The sequence below is a fragment of the Neolamprologus brichardi genome, chromosome 8, assembly GCF_056152115.1.
Source record: "Neolamprologus brichardi isolate AB-2024 chromosome 8, ASM5615211v1, whole genome shotgun sequence".
Lineage (NCBI taxonomy): Eukaryota > Metazoa > Chordata > Actinopteri > Cichliformes > Cichlidae > Neolamprologus > Neolamprologus brichardi.
Window position 1 is genome coordinate 2,727,933 of NC_142111.1, and position 21,594 is coordinate 2,749,526.

The following is a 21,594-nucleotide window of genomic DNA, read 5'->3' on the forward strand; positions in this document are numbered from 1 at the left end:
ACAGACAGCGCACAATGTGCTTTGAAGTAGCAGCCAAGAAAGGTGTGATTTAAGTCTAGCCCTGTCCCCCAGGGCATGAAGCAGGCATGGAGGAGATCCAGGCCCCAGACATCCAGAGGCCCCAGAGTGCAAGAGCCCAAGGAGGACCACCGGAGGGGCATCCGTGCCACCTTCATGGGAAGGGCTGAGGAGCAGATGGACCTTAGCGAGTCAGACTGGAAGACCCCCTCATATCTCTTTGGAATTAAAAAGAAGGCATTTCTGAGCTCGTGCAGCTAGCCTTAAAGCTTGAAGAAGAATGTCAAAGTAAATGGAAACTAGACTCCAAAAGTCCAAATTTAAAGTTAGCTCATTCATCCTTTTGCGCACCTTGAGACAATATGTTGGTGTATTTGTTGTGAAATGTTGTGTAGCCTGCAAATATATAGGGTTTTTAAATATTATTATTATTATCTTAGATTTCTCTTGCTTTACTGTTTGAGGACATGGTATGTTTAGATGAAAGCTCGTATGTGACAGTATGAATATATGCCTCCTACTGTATTCATTTAATGAAACGTTAAGAGAAATACTCCCTGTCAAAGTTGACAGCCTGTTCAGCACAGTACTTATGTTCTGCTGACAACCCTCACAGCACCCTTGCAGCATAATGCAGTGCTGATGATCTCAGCCTGCTTGAGCGTGAGAGAAAGGAACTTTTACATTTCAGCGTTTCTCACGTCACCGGATAGAAACATCAGCAAACTGGAGGCACACGGGAGTTTTTAAACTAATCTTGATTGACCTCAAAGAAAAGCTGCATATTTGTCCTCCTTCCCAAGGAGGATAAATGTTTCTCTGCCAAAGTGCGGGTCATTAAAATGTAGCAGGGCAGCTACATTTGCAGATTTGAACTTGAGGAGTTACTGGGGGAATGGAGCTTTGCCAGATTCTTCCTGATAACAGATATTACCACTGAACCTCAAATTAACCTCCTTCAGCTTCACCTTTAGCTAATCGCAGAGTTATACACAAGCCCAGGAGTAAAAAGCACCCGGTTGTTCTGGTCTGAGGGGGCGATTTTTGTATTTCCCCTGGGAATGTTTTCAGACCGGTTGAACCTTTTCCTTTCAGTTACACAACAGCACAGAAGCGAGCAGGTGGGGGATGTAGCAGTTTATTTTTTATCTTTGTGATAACACTACATTTAACTGCTGTAATAATAACACATTGCAATATTGCTACAATGATACAAAAGGTTATCCCAAGTGATGTAATCAGCGCAGCAATAACTAATGATGTTTGTTGCACTGCTAAGCATAATTCATTAGAGCTAAAATAAAAATTGCCTCACGCTAATCCACCTCTGTCCCTGAGGATAATGAAAGAGCTGTGCTAAAAAGCAAACTAGCCAGTACTCACAACCTAATTAATCCACAGTGTACGAGCCCTTAATAATTCACAACATGAGAAATAGTCTTCACTGGAACTGTCTGCTTTCCCCCCTTCTCGTAAAAGTCTTATCTTTAATGTCTTGTGGGAAATGAGCATTGGTTCATTAATATTAAATACAAGGTTCTAACCACACATACAGGGTTAATCTCCCAGCTCAGTTTTGCCGAGGGGAAAATGTGCTGAGTGGACACCGACACCATTTCCCTGATTGCGGCACACAGCTGTCTGGTTCTGTCTTATGGCGAGAATAAAAAGGTAAGGACAGCATGTAATTCAGTCAAGGTACACTGGCCAATCTGAATGCCGTACTTTCCCTGTAGACAAGTGTCATCACACGTTTCCCTTCTGCCAAACCAACCTACTGACTTTTTTTTTAATTTGACAAACTTGGTACAAATAAAGTCACTTTAAATGATTAATGGGGTTGTAGTTGCTTCTACTGCAGTAGTACAGATCAGGGACACTGAGGTGAGTTAGAAAACGAAAGTTAAAAACACTGTTAGTAACTTTGTTTCCAACTGCAGCACAAACTTTGATGTTCTGCTGTTATGCAGATACATGTAATAGGATTTGGTTTGTTGAGACAAATGGCTTGTTGTGTTAATTTTCCAGTCAGGCATCAGTAAAAAGGCACAGGTACAAATGTCAAACAAAACAACAAAACTCCACACATTTCAGTTGTGCTTCACATATGGAGGTGGAGGTGGTCAACAAGTACAAGTACCTCGGGCTGTGGGTGGACAACAAACTGGACTGGTCATGCAACACAGAGCACCTGTACAAAAAAGCCCAAAGCCGACTGTACTTCCTCAGGAGGCTGAGGTCTTTTAACATCTGCAGGAAGCTCCTGAGGATGTTTTACCAGTCGGTGGTTGCTGGAGTACTGTTCTATGCTGTGGTGTGCTGGGGGAGCAGCACAGCAAAGAAGGACTCATCCAGGCTGGAGAAACTGATCAGGAAGGCTGGCTCTGTGGTCGGCATGAAGCTGGACACTCTGGTGTCAGTGGCAGAGAAAAGGACACTAAAGAAACTGCTGGACATTATGGACAATGCTGGGCATCCTCTGCACACGGCCACAAACAACCAGAGGAGTCTGTTCAGTGACAGGTTGCTTCTCCCAAAGACAAGAACCAACAGACTTAAAAACTCCTTTGTCCCACACGCCATCAGACTGTTTAACTCCTCTCTGGAGGGGAGAGGGAGGGGAAACAGGAGGACAAAGGAGGGGGGAACAACTAAGCTGTAGTGCCTCTTCACTTCACTGTGCAATTACCTTTTGTGCAATACTTTTTGTTAATAGTCAGCGGTGCAATAGACGTCCATACTTGAAATGTGCAATTCACTTGTATTTTTATTTTTATTCCTTTTTATTCTATTTATCCCCTTTGTATATTTTATCTATATATGTCTTTGTATTTATATATATATATATATATATACAATATTCTGTAACTCTGTAACTTCTGTTGGTGCTGTGCTTTTTTGGAAACCGAATTTCCCAGAGGAACCCACCCGAGGGATTAATAAAGTTTTATCTTATCTTATCTTATATATCACTATTTATTTAAGACTGTTTACATTACACCTGACTTTTGAGTCACATCCAGCTCTCGCCTTGTTATTGAAATTGTCTCTGGCTTGAGGAACGTTAGGAGCCAAAAGTAGCTTGTGGCTCAGGAAGGAAATAACGAACACGGAAAAACAGCAGCACAAACACATAAGGTGGACAAAGGGAATACAGACAGGATAAGAGTCGGAATAGTAAGACGATTATAACACAGTAGGTACTAACAATTTAACGCAACATCACAAAAATGTCTGTTATGGTTTCTCAGTCTATATAAATATGCACAATTTACCATTCACAAACTCACAAATAAGACACAAAACCTATTCTGTAATAAATTTAACCAAACTACTTAATATTTTTATAACTTTCTATCTATTTATACATAATTATCCAGCTGCCTGTGTACAGTTTTTCCTTTGTTGTTTTATCAGGGTTCTTGTAATTAATACAATGTTACAAAAAACAAACAAACCTGAAAACTGCTATGAGAACACAAAGTTCTGGAAGAATCGAGTTTATTCCTGTTGCTCTGGTTGTATTTAAGGTATTTAAATTAATTAAATGAATTTTTACATCCCCGTTAAAAGTGAGTTTTCCCTTCCCGCTGTCACCAAAGCACTTGCTCACAGGGGGTCACATGATTGTTGGTTTTTTCTTTGTATGTATTATTGTAGGGTCTACCTTACAACATAAAGCACCTTGAGGCCACTGTTGTTGTGATTTGGCGCTGTATTAATAAAATTTAATTGAATTGTCTGGTTTAAGCTCAGGCAGCACGGTGGCACGGTGGTTAGCACTGTTGCTGCACAGCAAGAAGGTCCTCAGTTCAAGTCCACCGCCATCAGGCCGTCTTTCTGTGTGGAGTTTGCATGTTCTCCCCGTGTTTGTGTGGGTTCTCCCCAGGTACTCCGGCTTCCTCGACAGTCCAAAGACATGCAGCTAGTGGGGGTAGGTTAACTGATTTATCTAAATTGCCCATAGATGTGAATGGTTGTTTGTGTCTTTATGTGTTAGCCCTGCGACAGACTGGCGACCTGTCTGGGGTGTACCCCACCTCCCGCCCTATAACAGCTGGGATAGGCTCCAATATCTTGCCCGAGGATATTTGGGGGGAGCGACAGCCACCCCGATGAACAATTCTGAAACTGAAACATCTGCAACTTTGCACTCTAGTTTCATCTTACTATACAGTGACACACAAGAACAGTTAAAAGACATGTGCATCTACTCATGTGGGGTTTTTTTAGGGGGGGGGTGTTTTACAATCTGAACTTCACGGTTGATCCTGAGTGTTTTTTCCTTGAGTAGTTTTTCATCTGTTTGTGATTCCAGAAATGAAAACTTCAAGAATTCAAGATTTTATAGTGTAACTGATGCAGGGAGCATCGACACTACATCTAATAAAATGGGAGTTGAAATAAAATTTGTGTTTATGTGTAGAATTTCATGCTGATGAATAGGACCACGTACACAGATGGGTTTAAGGCAAGTCAGCATGAAAGAAAAAATGTGTATTTACATTCACACAGTTTAAACTGCATAAAGATTTAAAGATGGACTTTTTTTGCATGTGACTATCTTTGTCCTCCTTATTCACCAGCTTCAAAAAAATGAATGCATTTCTATTTCCTCAAGTTTTTAATATTCTTGATTGGGGCTGTGCTTCACATCCAGCAGCATTAGTGAAAGCTTTCATGTGAACTCTGCTCAGTGAAATATGAGGATCTGAAGGGCACTTACCTTCATCTTGTCCTAGAGTGGACTGTTGCTTATGTGTGTACATTTGTGTTTGTGTCAACAGAATGCAAGCATACATTTATAATTTTGTACATGCTTTAATTATAGTGTGTATGACTGAGCTGCTGAAATAGTTCTGTCATGTGTTAAGCATTAATGCACGTGTGATGGAAAGCCTTCAAAGGATATTAACTTTTTTTTAACAAAAGCTTAAATACTCAAAGTTTTGGTGGATAAACCCAATGCACAATATCTGCCCAGCACAATAATAATGATAATAATAATGGATTGGATTTATATAGCGCTTTTCAAGGCACCCAAAGTGCTTTACAATGCCACTATTCATTCACTCTCACATTCACACACTGGTGGAGGCAGCTACGGTTGTAGCCACAGCTGCCCTGGGGCAGACTGACAGAAGCGAGGCTGCCATATCGCGCCATCGGCCCCTCTGGCCAACACCAGTAGGCTGTAGGGTGAAGTGTCTTGCCCAAGGACACAACGACCAGGACAGAGAGCCCGGGGATCGAACCGGCGACCTTCCCAACCTCCTGCACGTGAGTCCGTGAGTCGCTTGGTATCGGGCCGTGAGAGTTGAGGCTCAGGTGTGAAATGTATGGTTTCCAGGGTTTTTATCGGTTTTCAGCGTTATTTTGTTATCGTTTTTATTGTTTACTCGGTTTTCCTGGGTCTTTTCACGTGTGTTATGAACAGTGTTGGGGAGTAACGGAATACATGTACCGCCGTTACGTATTTAAAATACAAAATATGAGTAACTGTATTCCGTTACAGTTACCGTTTAAAAAGGTGGTATTTAGAATACAGTTACTTTGTTGAAATAAATGGATTACACGGCGGTACTTCCCTGTTTCATATTGTGGTGGGTCAGGACTGTTTGGGTTTGTTTGACAGCTACGTTCTGTTGTTCCAGGTGGCAGCGTTACGGTTGCCATGGTTACAGGGTGACGCTCTCTCTCTCTGCGTGTTTCCTGGGTGAGAGAGCGCCTGTTGTTGTTGTTGTGCTAAGCTAACAGGCAGAATGCTACAGGTATAGCTCTAAAGAATGTAGCATCATAGGCAGTGTAGTCCGTGCTGCAGGGAGAATGGACTGCCATACACGTTATGTGTCTGTGAGCGAGGGAGGGAGAAAAAGGAAAAGTACGAGCTGTCATCAAGCAAAAACGGGAGCTGGAAGCATGTAAATATAATAATAACCACTGCAGCCAAGAAGAGAGCCTGACGAGCCCAGCTGTAAGTAAGCTATTAAGACTCGACTGTACACCGTGTTCGTGTTTTCCTCCAAAAACAATAAGTTCCGTTGGAGCAGCCTTTCAACACCTCTCTCTGTCTCTCGCTAGCAAACTTGACCCTGACAACAAAGTAAAGCTAGTTTTCAGCTACGAGCCGACACAGAACCCACCGTATTAGCCAGAGGTCCCTTTACTACGGTTCGGAGCCGCGGACCTTCAGTAACAGTAATAAATCACAGCAATAGTACATTCATGTAGTTGTAAACAGCATGATAATATATTAAGTAATCCAAAGTATTCAGAATACGTTACTCTCATTGAGTAACGTAACGGAATACGTTACAGAATACATTTTGGGACATGTATTCTGTAATCTGTAATGGAATACACTTTAAAAGTAACCTTCCCAACACTGGTTATGAATAAATCTTCTTTTTTTCGGTACCGGTAATAGTTTTATTTTGTTGTATTTATCCGCGACACCTTAAAGGCCGGTCCGTGAAAATAATGTCGGGCATAAACCGATCCATGGCGGAAAAAAGGTTGGAGACCGCTGTAGTAGAGCATTTAACAGCTAAACATTTTTGGGGAGAATAAACCTGCATTTGTGAAAGAACCAGATAAATGCTAATGTTGTCTGACAGATGTTTATATGTACACCAGCTGTTTGCATCAACCATGAAAACACTCCCAGATAGAAAAACTAACTGAAATTTTATTTCTAAAGACCCAAAGAACATTGTTAAAAACCGAAAACACAGTTAGAATTAAAAAGTCAGCCTCTCTGTACGTTTTCTGTTCTGCTGCATATCCTTTTTTTAAAAGTGTCCTTAAACAAACATTATTCCCTTTTTTCCATCAGCCCTCAGAAGTTGAAAGCTAAGGGGCACAGAGTCCATGAATTCCAACTAAGACAAAACAAAAGCAGTAAGATGATTAAAATGTCTGCTTATACTAAGCTCTGTGTTCGCAAAGAAAAACTAAAAGATACCTTAAATCATCGGGCTAAATTTAAAAAGGAAGCAGCGTACATTCATATTTCATGGCCTGAAAGGCTTTTACACCATGACTTGCATTTTAAGATTTCAAGCCTTCATAAAAAATTGAAATTACAAATTTTAAAACTATTATTATATTAAAAGCTTCATTATCACAGGAGCTATTTAATTAGTGTGTGTTTATGCATCTTTTTTTTAAACTTACAACAAAAAAAAACTGTCTAGGATGGATCTGGCTGTGCGTTCATCTTCCTGGAGGATCTGTATAATCAGTGTAAGAGTCTGGCTCATCCACAGATCAGTTTGGAGGGCGGCCATCCCTGCAGAATGACAATGAGGTGGTGACAAGGAGCCACAGCTGGATGTGACAGAGAGAGATGAATGAGGCCAGAGAGGGAGAGATCAAACCCCTTCAGCACACCTGCTCGCACCTGTTCAGCACTTTCACTGATCCTCCTCCAGAAGGACAGAGCACAAAGACACGGACAGGAGGAGAAGTAAAGGTAACATACGGGGATTGTTTTGTTATACTGACACACTGATGAAACAAAGGGGAAGAAATTAGAAAGAGCCACAGTTTCCTTGAAGCACTATGACCAGTTGCATGTTATGTATTTTATAACTGGCTGTCCAATGTGTCATGCATGACACAGAAGTCCATATTCTCCTAGTAGCTGCCATAGTGGTCAGTCACCTCAAGACACTTTATATTGCAAGGTAGACCCTACAATAATATAAAGAGAGAAAAACCTAACAATCATATGACCCCCTATGAGCAAGCACTGTGGCGACAGTGGGAAGGAAAAACTCCCTTTTAACAGGAAGAAACCTCCAGCAGAACCAGGCTCAGGGAGGGGCGGGGCCATCTGCTGCGACCGGTTGGGGTGAGAGAAGTAAGACAGGATAAAGACATGCTGTGGAAGAGAGACAGAGATTAATAAAAAGTATAATTCAGTTCAGAGAGGTCTGTTAACACATCGACTGTTAACACGGGAATGTCACTGAAAACTGAAATTCAGCAGTGTTAGTGACAGACAACACAAAGAAGGTGGGCACAAGTTGAAATTTGTCAGTTTTGAGTGGGGATGGGTACCGGTATCGTTCTGACATAAACGGTAGTAACCAGACCGAAAAGCAGCGCACATTTCGGTGCTTTATTTCCTGAGATGTGATACACTTTAAATTCTAGCCAATCATTTTACGTTTCCGAGGATAGTAGGCGGGTCCAGGTACGTACGTTCTTTTAGAGCAGAGCTACAGATTAAAAATGCCCAAGGCGAAGCGGTCAAAAGTCTGGCTGTACTTCACAGCAGCCTGCAACAAGTGCTTTAAGCTGATACTGTGATACTGTCAAAGGAGGTAACACCTCGAATCTGATTAAACACCTGGCGACGCATAATGTTTTTTTTAAAGCCGAGAAATGCGCCGTATTTGATAGCTTGCTGCAAGACCTCACACCATGCACATCTACTGTGGGTGTGGTGCCTGTTATCGGACCCGGAGTTAGCAACATCTCCCAAAAACCCGAAGAGGAGAGTCCTGGCCCCTAGCCCTGCCAGTGTAGCAGAAATGATGAGGATGATGATGCAGCAGCAGCCGTTCTTCTCTGCGTGAGTAGCTTAATGTTGTTCTTGTATAATTGACCTTGAGTAGGCTAACCACGTTATTACATTAATGCATGTAAGGTGAACTAGCAAACACCATCATAGCTACATGCGGCTGTCTTCTTGTTTGATGGCAGATACTCCCTTCACCCTGGCCAAAAAGGCTAAAATGACCAAAGAAAAAGTGGAAAACAGTTAAACATGAGAGGTTTTTGGACAAAGTTTGTGTTTTTTCCATTGTTTAAGCACTGCTTCCAGCCAAGAGTGATGCCATATATGCCCTATAGCTGCAGAAAAAGCTAACATTGTTATCTTTTTACAACAAAACAGCTGAACATGAGAGGTTTATGGACCAATTTTGTGTTTTCCATTCTTTAAGCACCGGTTTGAGCACCGTTTAAGCACCGGCACCGTTTCAAAAGTACCGGTTTGGCACCAGTATCGGATAAAACCTAAACGATACCCATCCCTAGTTTTGAGGCAAGTGAGCAAAGTGGATGCCAGTTGGGGTTAAAAACAATAATCAAGGGATTTATTTAATATTGTTTATATTACACCTAATGTGATTTTTAAAATCCCTAATTAAAATTCGGTTTACAAATAAATAATTACGTCTCTCCCATTTGTAAGGTTCGGAACCAACTAGCAACTACTTTTCAGCTCATTTTGCTGTCACAGTTCTCTCTTAGAAGATTTCTTAGATCTTTTAGAAGCAAATCAGACTCTCCATACATCATCATCAGCCATGCAGATGATTGGCAAATAATATTCTCCAGCCACTTCAAGTTATCAGAACTACATTGAGACAGTAGGAGACAGTCTGGGAGAAAAACAAAATGTAGTTAGCTACTCTGAATCACTGCCAAGAGGAGCAATACATGCACCCTGAACGTCTGCCAACTGCAAGTTTTCACTCCTAAATATCTTTATCCTTGAAAACACACATGACCCATAATCAAATGACTGCTTTGAAAGTAGAAACTTTTGGTTAAGGCTCCAAAAATGTTGCTAATCTATAACAGTTATGATTTATGGTCAAAACCCTGCACTGACTCAACACTGTCAGAAACCTACGCTCATCACACCTTTTCTACAAACCACAATTTCTTCAAATTTCTGAGAATTAAAATGTGACAATCGTACCAATCTCGCACAGTGACTGGTCTAACATAAAGAAGCACGACAATACACTACAGTATATATATATACAGACTGATTAGCAATGGCAGTAGACATTCCAGAATTACCACAAAAATGCATGTTCTTGTGTGTTCTTGAACTAAAACAAATATGACCCTGATGACAGTCAAAGACAGAAACCCAAGGTCGTGTAAAAAAAGTTGCTCTGCATAATACCAGTGTTGCTGGAGCTCTGACTTCTTTAGACCCTTGTTCTTCTCCATGAAGTTCAGTTCAGCTTAATTCAGTTTTATTTATATGGTGCCAAAGCAGCAGTTGCCTCAAGGCGCAAGTAAGTAGGTGATGTTGTTCCAGAAATCTCCTATGACTTTGTTCTCCCCATAATTCATTCTGTACATAAGACTATGTACAAGCCTGACTATATAAGGTCTTATTCTTACACACAGAAAAAGGTGTATATCCTTGATGTCTCCTCAGAGATCCTTAGTCATCGCATTCTTACAGTTTTGTTGTTAGATGAACTTGTTTAGGTCATTTTTGTAAGTTTCCTCTGCAACCTTACCTAAAATTCTTAACTTGCAATTATTGATATATATATGGTCGTGTGAAAAAAACATTTTCATAGCATGTCCATGGTTTGTCATCGTGCCAACCACAATGGCAAAGCTTTGGTGTGGCCTCTTGCAAGTCTCTAGTTCTATTCCTGTCAGTGTTTTGAGTTTCATTGTATTTAGTTTTTCATTGGTCACGTTTTGGTTCATTTAGTCATCGTTAGCTCCTAGGTTGCTCAGCTATAGTTCCTTGCTATTAGATCCTTTTGTGTCTTCAGCCCAAGTGGTTTAGACTTCTTTGTTGGTTCGTGTGTCTAACCTGTCATGTTTCATGTCTGCGTGGTTTACGTTATCAAGTTTGTGTCATGTCGGCATGTTGTCATGTTTTTATGCGTTGGTATTATTAGTTGAGTTTCATTCTAGTTTCGTTTCTCCTATAACTTCTAATTTATAAGTCTCTCTTTGTGCTGTATGTTTCATCTCCTGTTCCCTTTTCTCTCTGTATGTTCTTCAGTGTCCGTGCTTCTCGTCAGTCCACCGTGTTAACTCCACATCTTAGGCTACGTTCACACTGCAGGTCTTAATGCTCAATTCTGATTTTTTGATCAAATCGGATTTTTTTTTGTCTGGTTGTTCACGCTACAAATAAAATGTGACAGCAAATGCGCTCTAGTGCGCAAAAGAAGATGTCACAGCTGGCTGACAGCTGGGTTTGTCGCCCAAAACACGGTCAAGCTCATCATAAAACGGGCAGGTGACTCGACCACGTCCACTTCGTTTGTTTATATCTTTAGCTTCTTTAAATTTGGCTCTGAGGCTCTTCACTTTCCTCTGACACTGTAGCCACGTTCGTGCCCTCGTTCAACCATTTCTTTGGCAATACACTCGAACACAGCCCGGTTACGATACGACCCTTCAAATTTAGCTTGAATAGAATTGTCTCCCCACATGCTAATCAAGTCCAAAACCTCAGTTTCTGTTCATTGACTCGCTCCGTCTCCAGTTTCCGATGCTGATAATTGGCGTCTGTCTTGTGTCAGTGACGTAAAAGACGGATTTAATGCAACATGACCGTTCAAACAGCAGTCGCTTTCTAAAACATCAGATATGTATCGGATTCAGTACCACATACGAAAGTGACCCAGGTCGGATTTGAAAATATCGGATTTGTGCTGTCCAAACTGTCCTACCATGATCGGATGTGCGTCGCATAGGTTCAAAAAATGCGGATTCGATGCACTTTCGCCTGCAGTGTGAACATAGCCTAAGTCTGTCATGTGTTTCATGTTGTCAAGCCTGCGATGTCATGTCTACGTTTTTCAGTGTTTCCTGTTTTATTTTAAAAGTCTTGTTTCTATGTTCATTGTGCTTAGGATTACTAATCACTTTGGTATCATGTTGTCATTAGTGTCAGCTGTTTCCTCACGTGTTTCCATTTCCCCTGATCGTGTTTTCTTTCAGTCTTCTCTGTCCCTCCATGTCACATCAGGTTGATGAATTTTCATAATTCTGTTCATGCTCATGTTTTCACTTCATAGTTCCCTGCACATACCTGTTCAGGATTATCCCAAAACGTTGATTCTGTTCATCTGGACGTACTGTTTTCAGTGGGAGGAACGTTTCGTCACTCATCCAAGTGACTTCTTCAGTCTCAGCTGACTGCAGGTGTCCCCAACCTTATTAATAGTGCATTTGCACAATGACTGAAACTAGCACCACTGAATGAACAGTTGGCTGTGAGGTCAGTTCCTTAATCATTTATATGCACATTCTCATGACCATTGATCAACAACTACAACAACTACTGATCAAAGACCATTTATCACAGTTACTTTTTCCAGTCCAGGTTCTAGTTTACTCTCTCATGTTCACTTTGCTTTGTTTTTGCGTTCTTGTTATCAGCCCTGATAAAGGCTCGCCCTTGGTTTAAAGCTCCAGTCTCCTCACATGTTCTGCATTTGGGTCCATTCCATTAATACACTGTGGTACCCCACTGTGACAATTCCATACCCACCAAGCCGGACTGGAGCACACTTGGTCTAAATGTTTCCATTCATTCATTGCACTGTTTCTGCACACAAACAGGCAAACTAGTATTGATTGATTGATTGATTGAATCTTTATTTTGAACATGTTAAAAAAGTACAACAACATAGAATTAAAAGACAAATAAACAAAGCAAAACAAAAAGAAAACGAGCAACCACAACTACAAATAACTTTCATGTTCAAAAAGGAGCAGGAAGAAGCATGAGCTTATTTAATCCCACCCCTTTTCCACTATCTAGTAATCAATAGACTACAGAAATACCTCCTTGCAATTACATTATATGTCATGTGTATTTTTTTTATTATTATTTTTATTTTATTTTTTTATATATATATATACATATATGTTTCTATCTATCCATACATACGTATATACACATACGCACATATACACATTTTCAATAACCCCATTAACACCTCAAAGGATACAAAACCTACAGATATATATATACCCATACCAACATACCCGTGCACCCGTACACACATGAAAATATTAGACAAGAACACCCGATCAAATCTCTACCTCTTCCCTGTACCCTGTAAAAACCATCTCCTTAAACCGCTTTTTAAACTGTGTCATGCTCGGACATTGCTTTATATCTTTACTTAGTCTGTTCCACAGTTTCACTCCACACACAGAGATGCAAAAACTTTTTAATGTTGTACGGATACGAGGATGTTTTAAATTTAATTCCCCCCTCAAATTGTATCCCCGTTCCCTTTTAGAAAACATTTTTAGAATATTGCATGTGTTCCAGCCTTAAGCTGTGTGAAGGTGCAAAATTATTTTTGAAAACTGAAAATAAATCAAAGTCTGTCAAAGACTTCCAGAAACAGCTGCTTAGAAATGGTGATTATTAAAAAGCCGAAATTGAATCTAATGTGTTTTGTTTTCTTAAAATGAAAACACTCTGATTCAGATCCCTCAAAGAATTCAATGTGAGCTTTTCACAAAAACACAACACAAGTATATTTAAATATTAGAAGAAATGACCATGCTCTGTCTGCTTCACCTGGATACATTGATTTCCTTCCATCTCCCCACAGTGCACAGTGTACAGTAAAATGAAAGCCATTTTCTTTATCATTCTCTATAATTCTCTGCTGAATTGAATTGATTGTCTTCACACCATAACAGCTCATAGGAAGCTATTACTAAGGAAGTAATAACAAATGGCTCTAGATAGCAGAAGCAACCCTCTTGACCTACGTCTAACCCACATGAACACTTGTGTTGTTTTGATGCTTTTTGATTGATGAAATATACAAAAGAAACATTAAAACACAAAACAGTGAAGTGATGAAGTACCGGTGTTACTGGGGGGGGGGGGGAATAAAAAAGCCTGCATCAAAGCACATAAACATATTGATTAGACCAGCTGAACTACAGTAAAATGAATATGGCACAGATACTTCTTGCCGTGACAGCTGTGTCGTCCTCTCAGTTTTTAATCATTCCCTTTTCCCTACTCATCTGGTTCTTTTTTTCCATCCCGAAGCCCATTCTCTATTCTGATCAATTTTGCCAGTATCACGCAGGAAACCGCATGTCTAATTAAGGCTCTGTGCCCATGGAATCTTCTTTTCAGTAAGTGCCCCAGTGCTCCTGAGCTTAAGCGCTATATCTAGGTCAGAACAGCACTGAACCCTGGGGTACAGTGCACTGTATAGTTTCAGGGAGTGTGAGCATCTTTCAGATCATACTGTGATCCGCCGTATCTTTCCGCCTCTTTATCTCCGCTTCTTCACACCACGGTCGAAAGACGTACGCTGTAATGTGCTCTGGTGTTGAATACCACACAGGGCAATTATCTACAAAGCAGCAGCAGCGTGTGAGCGACGTGTTAAGCGAAACAATGTGGCTCACTCAGCGCCTTGGAAACAAGCTACAGGCTCCCAGTAATGTGTGTTTGCTTATATGTTAAGACCTGTAATGAACTCAGTTAAAAACCGTTAAACTAACTACACCATCGCACTTTTTTATTTAAGCATTATGAGTTTCTTGTAGTCTCCCTCCTCCACCAGCTACCTCCACCCTTGGGACCAGGTGTGAAGAGTGGTAAATTGAAAGGTCCCAGGCAATCAAGCAGGAGCCCCAGTCAGCTCAGTCAGCTCAGTCAGCTGGGGAATTCACTGTGGGCCAGGATGAAGAAGCAGCCAGCCTTACTAATATAACTCAGCCTGCCAAGCCTGTACTGTAACAAAATGGGATTGGCTATGCCTTCCACGGCAACCGCCGAGCTGCTGCCCACCCTGTGTTGCAGAGGTGTCCGTCAAAAGCAGTTTGACAGGCCATTTGTCTCTGCCAAGTTCTTTGCATGAATTTGAGACAAAGCCAAGTTCTTAACTTTATAGCATCAAGTCTGTGAAGGTTCTCAGTCATCCAGGTCATCGTAGTCAAAGGAGCTTGCAAAGAAAAGCGTCTGGACTTCTTTAAGTTGCTTGAAGACGTTTCACCTCTCATCCGAGAAGCTTCTTCAGTTCTAAGGTCAAATGGTGGAGAGTCCCAGATATAAACCTAGTGGGAGTATCCCCCCACAGAGGGACAAAAGGACCCCCTGATGATCCTCTAATCGCCTGAGCCAAGGTGTGAAACTGGGTGTGGGTCCCAATCAGCCAGAGTTTCGGGTGAGTTTATTGTGAAACCTGGCCCCACCTTATCACGCGAATTCCTGAGGTCAGATGGCCCAGGATGTGAGTGGGCGTTAAGGCGTCTGGGAGGGATCTCAAAACTGGATTATAGATGGCAGAGAGTTGGTGTCGTAAACCACCGCCTCTGTTCAAAGATGGTCGCTCACAGTGGACATAGATGCTTCTTTCAAACCATCTGTCCTCTCTGTCCAAAATGTGAACATTGGCATCCTCGAAAGAGTGACCTTTGACCTTAAGATGCAGATGGACAGCTGAGTCTTGTCCTGTGGAGGTGGCTCTTCTATGTTGTGCCATGCGCTTCTGAAGTGGCTGTTTGGTCTCTCCGATGTAGAGGTCTGGGCATTCCTCGCTGCACTGTACAGCAAACACCACATTGTTAAGTCTGTGTTTTGGCGTTTTGTCTTTCGGGTGAACCAGTTTTTGTCTGAGCGTGTTGCTAGGTCTGAAATGCACCGGGATGTCATGCTTGGAGAAAACCCTGCTGAGTTTTTCTGATACATCGGCTACATAGGGGATGACAATGTTGTTGTCTGTAGCATCAACCAGGTCACCAGCAAACCAGCTTGGGTTTTGGGTTTGGCCACATGCTAAGTAGGCAAACCTTCAGAATATTTCAGTCATACTTCTAGTCACCTAGATTTTGACATTAATGCTTTAGTTTTGAATTGAAAAAGGGGATGTTAAGTGAACCAAAACCTTGACTCTAGATGGATCAAAAGTGACATGTTGGATGTAAAGAGCATACCACCGTGTCAGTCTTACCCATCATTTCAATGATAGATTAGTGTCGGGGAGCTTACTGGAGAAAACTTTGGAGAAAAAATTCACATTTTTCTTTGCTCTCTCTTTGACTTCTTTCAGTCCCATACGAGTGCTAATGCAGAGGGTTTTTTTAGTGGTGACAGATATGATTGAGGAGAATACTGGTTGGGAGGTTAGGGGGTGTTTGTGCATCTGTGTTTATAACTCATCCAGCTTTCCACTGCAGTTGAAAGAGAGTGTTTTTATTGACATGTGACCCGACGCAGGCAGTTCTAGCTAATAGCTGCCAGGCTTTAACTCCACCAAATAAATAAATACGGTAAATAAGATTAGATTAAATAAATCTAATAGTCTTAAATGCTAAACTTTGGTTCATTCATCAGTCTGAGGCTGCTGAAGTGCAAACTTCCACGAACGCAATAAAGAGACGAATGGAGAGAGACAATAAATCCTGATAGGCTTCCATACAGTGGAAAAATAATAGACGCTCTAGTCAATAAGATGTATTTACAAAACATTAATGAAGAGCATTTTAGAGCCACATATATGCTGCTTCAAGACTCTGAGAAATCCACTGCATGGCAGGCTGACTTTACCCAGGTATGTTTGCTAAACTGTGATTGGACAAACACTGTTTAGGCAAGGTCAATTCCCAGTTTAATTTATTACGACGCTGTAGGTAAACAGCTAAAGGATTGACACGAGACCCTACAGGATCAGTGCACTCGCTGTATCGAAACGCCTTTCTCGACTCACTGAGCTTTCACCTCATAGTCAGCAGAGCCTGATTGCTTTCTTGCTGTTGTGTAGACCAGATAATCTCAGCCAGCCCTCGCCACTCCCACCAGACTGATGGAAAAATCTGTTCATCGGGTTCTCTAAATGTTTTCATTATTCATCAGGCTGATCCTTTTTCTTTTTGTTGCATGAAAATGAACTTCACCTCATCTATATTTATGTTGTAGTCTAAAGCAGCTACAAAACAGCACCTTTTATGTACAACTGTTTATTACTGAGTAAAAATTGCGAATGACATCAAAAACTTGATGTCATTCGCTTTTGAAATTTTGCTTTTTATTTCGTTTTACTATTATTGTCATTGTGAAAACTTGATCTACAGCAAAGAGTTTTCCTTGTTTTATTGAGAAAAATAGATAATCCTACAACGGTGGCTGTTGTAGGATAAACAATTCTGGCCATTGTTTATTGTAGTGAGTTTAGGCTGTGAGGCGGCTGTTTAGCTCAGCTGTCAATATGTGTCCATGTGTAGTTTAGATGGAGGAGGATGTAAAACTTCCAGAACAAGTCAATGAGTCCGTGAAGCTCACCTGTGTCTAATGACAGCAAACTTGGGGTGATTGTTGAGGACATCCTGAATGTTTCTGTGAGTAAGTGAGTAAGTTTCTGTTTTTGCTGCTGTTACCCAACAGACAAACTAAACTCGGATACTTGAATAAACTCTCAAACTATCTGAGACCAAACTGTTATCAGAGGGAAGGTGTAACTTTAAGACCCTTAAGTCTAACATTAGCTGGCCTGTTGTCAATGTTAGCTTATAACCAGCTTTTGTTATGGCGTGGCCTGCTTGTTGTCAAGTGTCCACAGCTGGGAGAGTTTTATCTGTAATCTGCATGAAGCATTAAGCGGCAATGTTTGTCTTGGCCACTGTATCTGGCACCCAGTCCAGTGTATTTTTAATTAATTAATTCTAAGTCTGTGAGAATGCATCAACTTGATGGAGAATGTACTTATACACTAATAAATGCATATATGTGAGTACAATGGGTTTTTTTATTATTATTATTAAATAACCTCAAAAATTACTTATTGTGTCTTTAAATATGGCTTGAGGTTCCATAGTTTTGTCTGTGGATCTGTATGTTGTCAATGACAGTGGAAAGTCACTGTGAGTTCACTGTGAATGCACAAGGGACTGAAGCATCAGTGTAACTTAAAAAATGTATTACTTTGGCAAAGTCCAAAATGTTTAAACGTCTCATAAACTCCCCGTGCAAAAGTAAGCCCCATGTTGCACTGGGTGTGGCAATAGGGTCTTACAAGGACGGCGGTCTTAATGACAAATCTACATTTTCACATTTAACGAGTGTGTTGGGATAAATTACAAATTTTTCAAACCTGAGCAATATCAAATCATGACTGTGCATTATAATCATTTCACCACCATTTTTAATAGACTTCATTTACATGGTTAGTCTCGCTGTCTAACATGTTTGGGGTTTATACAAAATATGAAATCATGTATATTAGATGAATGCCCTGAAAAATTACCATCCGTCCATTTTTTTCCACCTATCCTCGACCATCGTTGATGCAGCAGGCTAAACAAGGACGCCCAGACTTCCCTCTCCCCAGCCACCTCCTCCAGCTTATCCAGGGGGACACTGAGGCGAGTAGCGCCAGGCGGCGGTCAAGGGTGAAGGCCTCTGCAGTTCAATCCCCAGCCACCGAGGCTGAAAGATGATTCTAAGAAAAAGTCTCATATTTTATAATGAATTAAAAATACACACAAAAATGTGCATATCATATATTTGCAGGAATGTCTTAAAGACATAAAGACTTGGATGGCCACTAACTTTCTGCTTCTTAATTCAGATAAAACTGAGGTCATTGTACTCGGCGCTGAAAAGCTTAGAAATATGGTATCTAAGCAGATTCTTACTCTGGATGGCATTACCTTGGCCTCCAGTAACACTGTGAGGCCCCTTGGAGTCATTTTTGACCAGGACATGTCCTTCAACGCACATATTAAACAAATATGTAAGACTGCGTTCTTCCATTTGCGCAACATTTCTAAAATTAGAAATATCCTGTCTCAGAGTGACGCTGAAAAACTAGTTCATGCATTTATTACTTCCAGGCTGGACGACTGCAATTCATTATTATCAGGATGTCCAAAAAACTCACTGAAAAGCCTTCAGTTAATCCAAAATGCTGCAGCAAGAGTACTGACAGGGACTAGAAAGAGAGAGCATATTTCTCCTGTTTTGGCTTCCCTTCATTGGCTTCCTGTTAAATCCAGAATTGAATTCAAAATCCTGCTCCTCACATACAAGGTCTTAAATAATCAGGCCCCATCTTATCTTAATGACCTTGTAGTACCATATCACCCTATTAGAGCACTTCGCTCTCGCTCTGCAGGCCTACTTGTTGTTCCTAGAGTATTTAAAAGTAGAATGGGAGGCAGAGCCTTCAGTTTTCAGGCCCCTCTTCTGTGGAACCAGCTTCCAGTTTGGATTCGGGAGACAGACACTATCTCTACTTTTAAGATTAGGCTTAAAACTTTCCTTTTTGCTAAAGCATATAGTTAGGGCTGGACCAGGTGACCCTGGATCCTCCCTTAGTTATGCTGCAATAGACGTAGGCTGCTGGGGGATTCCCATGATGCATTGAGTTTTTCCTTTCCAGTCACCTTTCTCACTCACTATGTGTTAACAGACCTCTCTGTATTGAATCATATCTGTTATTAACCTCTGTCTCTCTTCCACAGCATGTCTTTATCCTGTCTTCCTTCTCTCACCCCAACCGGTCGCAGCAGATGGCCCCGCCCCTCCCTGAGTCTGGTTCTGCTGGAGGTTTCTTCCTGTTAAAAGGGAGTTTTTCCTTCCCACTGTCGCCAAAGTGCTTGCTCATAGGGGGTCATATGATTGTTGGGTTTTTCTCTGTATCTATGAAGCGCCTCGAGGCGACTTTTGTTGTGATTTGGCGCTATATAAATAAAATTGAATTGAATTGAATTGAATGTGTGTCCACTCTGTTACTGTAGAAAACAGTAACAGAGTGGACATGCAGTAATAGTAGTAACAGTAACAGTTTATACTGTAAATAATGGCAGCAGGGTGGATATGTTATGCTTTAACATACTCATGATTTCCCTGCAAAGAAAAACATATAAAGAAAAAAAATAGTATTTATAGTGTTGAATATTATGAATAAGTCTATCCAACAGTAACAGTAACAAAAGGCCATTTTTAATAACTTATATTAGCAACTGAACTTTAACTAAGATGACTGGCGACATGGTAGTTGCAAAAAAAAAATGTAAATAATTGTAGATACATATAATTGTTTCTATGAGTGTGTGTCTGTCAAAAATAATAAAACCAAGTCTTTCAGCTACCTTAACGTCTCCTGTGACTTTTACACAAATCAACTTTCTCTCTTTCCTGCAGTCAGCAGTCCGAGGTGGAGGGCGAGGTGAGGCTCCAACCTCTGTCATTACCCACAGTGATACCAGCACCCTTCCCACATCTGTGCAGACGGTGTCATCTGACACGGACCCTCGGTTCATTACGTAACTATTGTCATTCAGAGCTGCGCGTCCTTGACTGACACACTAACGCCTAATCCCTCTAACTTGATCTGTTTCTCTCTTTTCACTCAAACAGTCCTATCAGAGACCTGTCCTGCAGGGATGGATCTCAGGCCATTTCTGCACTGCGACATGCCTGATATGAAGCAGCGCTTCATTAACCCAGGAGATTTCCAACCTGATAGGAACTCCCAGCCTGTCTGACAGATGAGGCGCAGGCCAAAGCTGGACACAGTGTCAGCTTTGTTGTGTACTATGAAAATTAAGATGGACTGATGTGGGTTTTTCAGGTCAGATAAGAGTCTTCACATTTCATCATTTTGCAGCTATCAGCTGAGTCTCCCCAGGCGATTTCATTCTTGTTAGCAGCGAAAATATCTTCACAAACCAGATGACTTTGTAAGATGATCACACTGGGAGAAACATTTCACTCAGCATTATTCAATTCTCAAAGTGAACACAACAACATTTCTTTCTGGATTATCTAGTTAACCATGTTTCATAGATACACAAGAGCAACACTTCATCTGTTGTATTTTCAGACAAGATACATTTGTCTGCGTCTCAAAACCGCATCATTATAAATGGCATGTTTGGGCTCTAATGCACACTTCAGGATGTTCCAGTTTAGGGGGAACAGACAATGAAGAAAGAAAATCGAATTTCTTGATTACGCAGTGTACCCTTTCTTGTTCCCTGGCTTCTTATTCGTGACACCAAACTCCCCCTCCATTGTTGTTTGAGCAGACTAAACATGTGAGATAAGACAAAATAATTTGCACTTGAAACAAAGCCTGGCCAGATGTTTCCCCCTGCTTTTTGCATGGGCGATGGGTCTAATTTAATGCTAACACTTTTGTGGTGTTGTATAAGTAGAATTATGATTTTTAAATTGGGTAAAACAAGTAAAATCATAATCATCACACTGCAAAACAGTTGTTTAATACAAAATAATACAAAATATTGGGGATCTTCTGACTCATAGGAGTGCACACGAGCCTGAAAATCATTTCTGCACAGCTTCTCCACTTATTGACGTCTGAGTAAATCGTCTCGAGGTTTTTCTCGAGATTTCAGTGTGAAGAAGCTGATCACCATCAGGCTCCATACAGCAACATTAGCAGGCATGATGAGTTGCTGTGCATTCGCAGGTCCTCTCCTGAATTGGGATGGGGAGTTTGGAGATACAATCAATGCCCTGAGCTATTTGTCATGTTCGCTGAGCCTTTTCTGGATAGTTGTTGCCGTGTGGGAGCGGGCATTTGCGCTTAAAACAAAGCCTGGCCAGATCTTTCACCCTGGAGTGGGAAAATTCCTGGAAAAGCCACTCTGGGAATGACACTGCAAAGAAAGGGTGTTCTTTGCTTTCAGAATATGTAAAGAACCATTCGAATGGCATCAAAAACTAGAAGCTACTGAGAAGTTTGCTTTTCCCCAAAACACACAGTTAGTGTTGGGCAGGGTCAACTTCCTAACAGTCTTTAAATCCCTGAAGAACCAACAAGGGTTAGATTTTGG

The 21,594-nt window shown here is 41.1% G+C and overlaps 1 protein-coding gene across 1 annotated transcript; it reads left to right on the forward strand.

Annotated features, from left to right (window-relative positions):
* The first annotated feature begins 5,262 nt into the window (after positions 1-5,262).
* Positions 5,263-21,389, forward strand: LOC148101703 (uncharacterized). The gene is made up of 4 exons (XM_087845065.1): positions 5,263-5,298; positions 7,287-7,492; positions 19,937-20,058; positions 20,153-21,389. The coding sequence occupies exons 2-4, from the start codon at positions 7,367-7,369 to the stop codon at positions 20,214-20,216; spliced, it is 312 nt and encodes a 103-aa protein (XP_087701191.1). The 5' UTR covers positions 5,263-5,298; positions 7,287-7,366; the 3' UTR covers positions 20,217-21,389.
* The last annotated feature ends 205 nt before the right edge of the window (positions 21,390-21,594 follow it).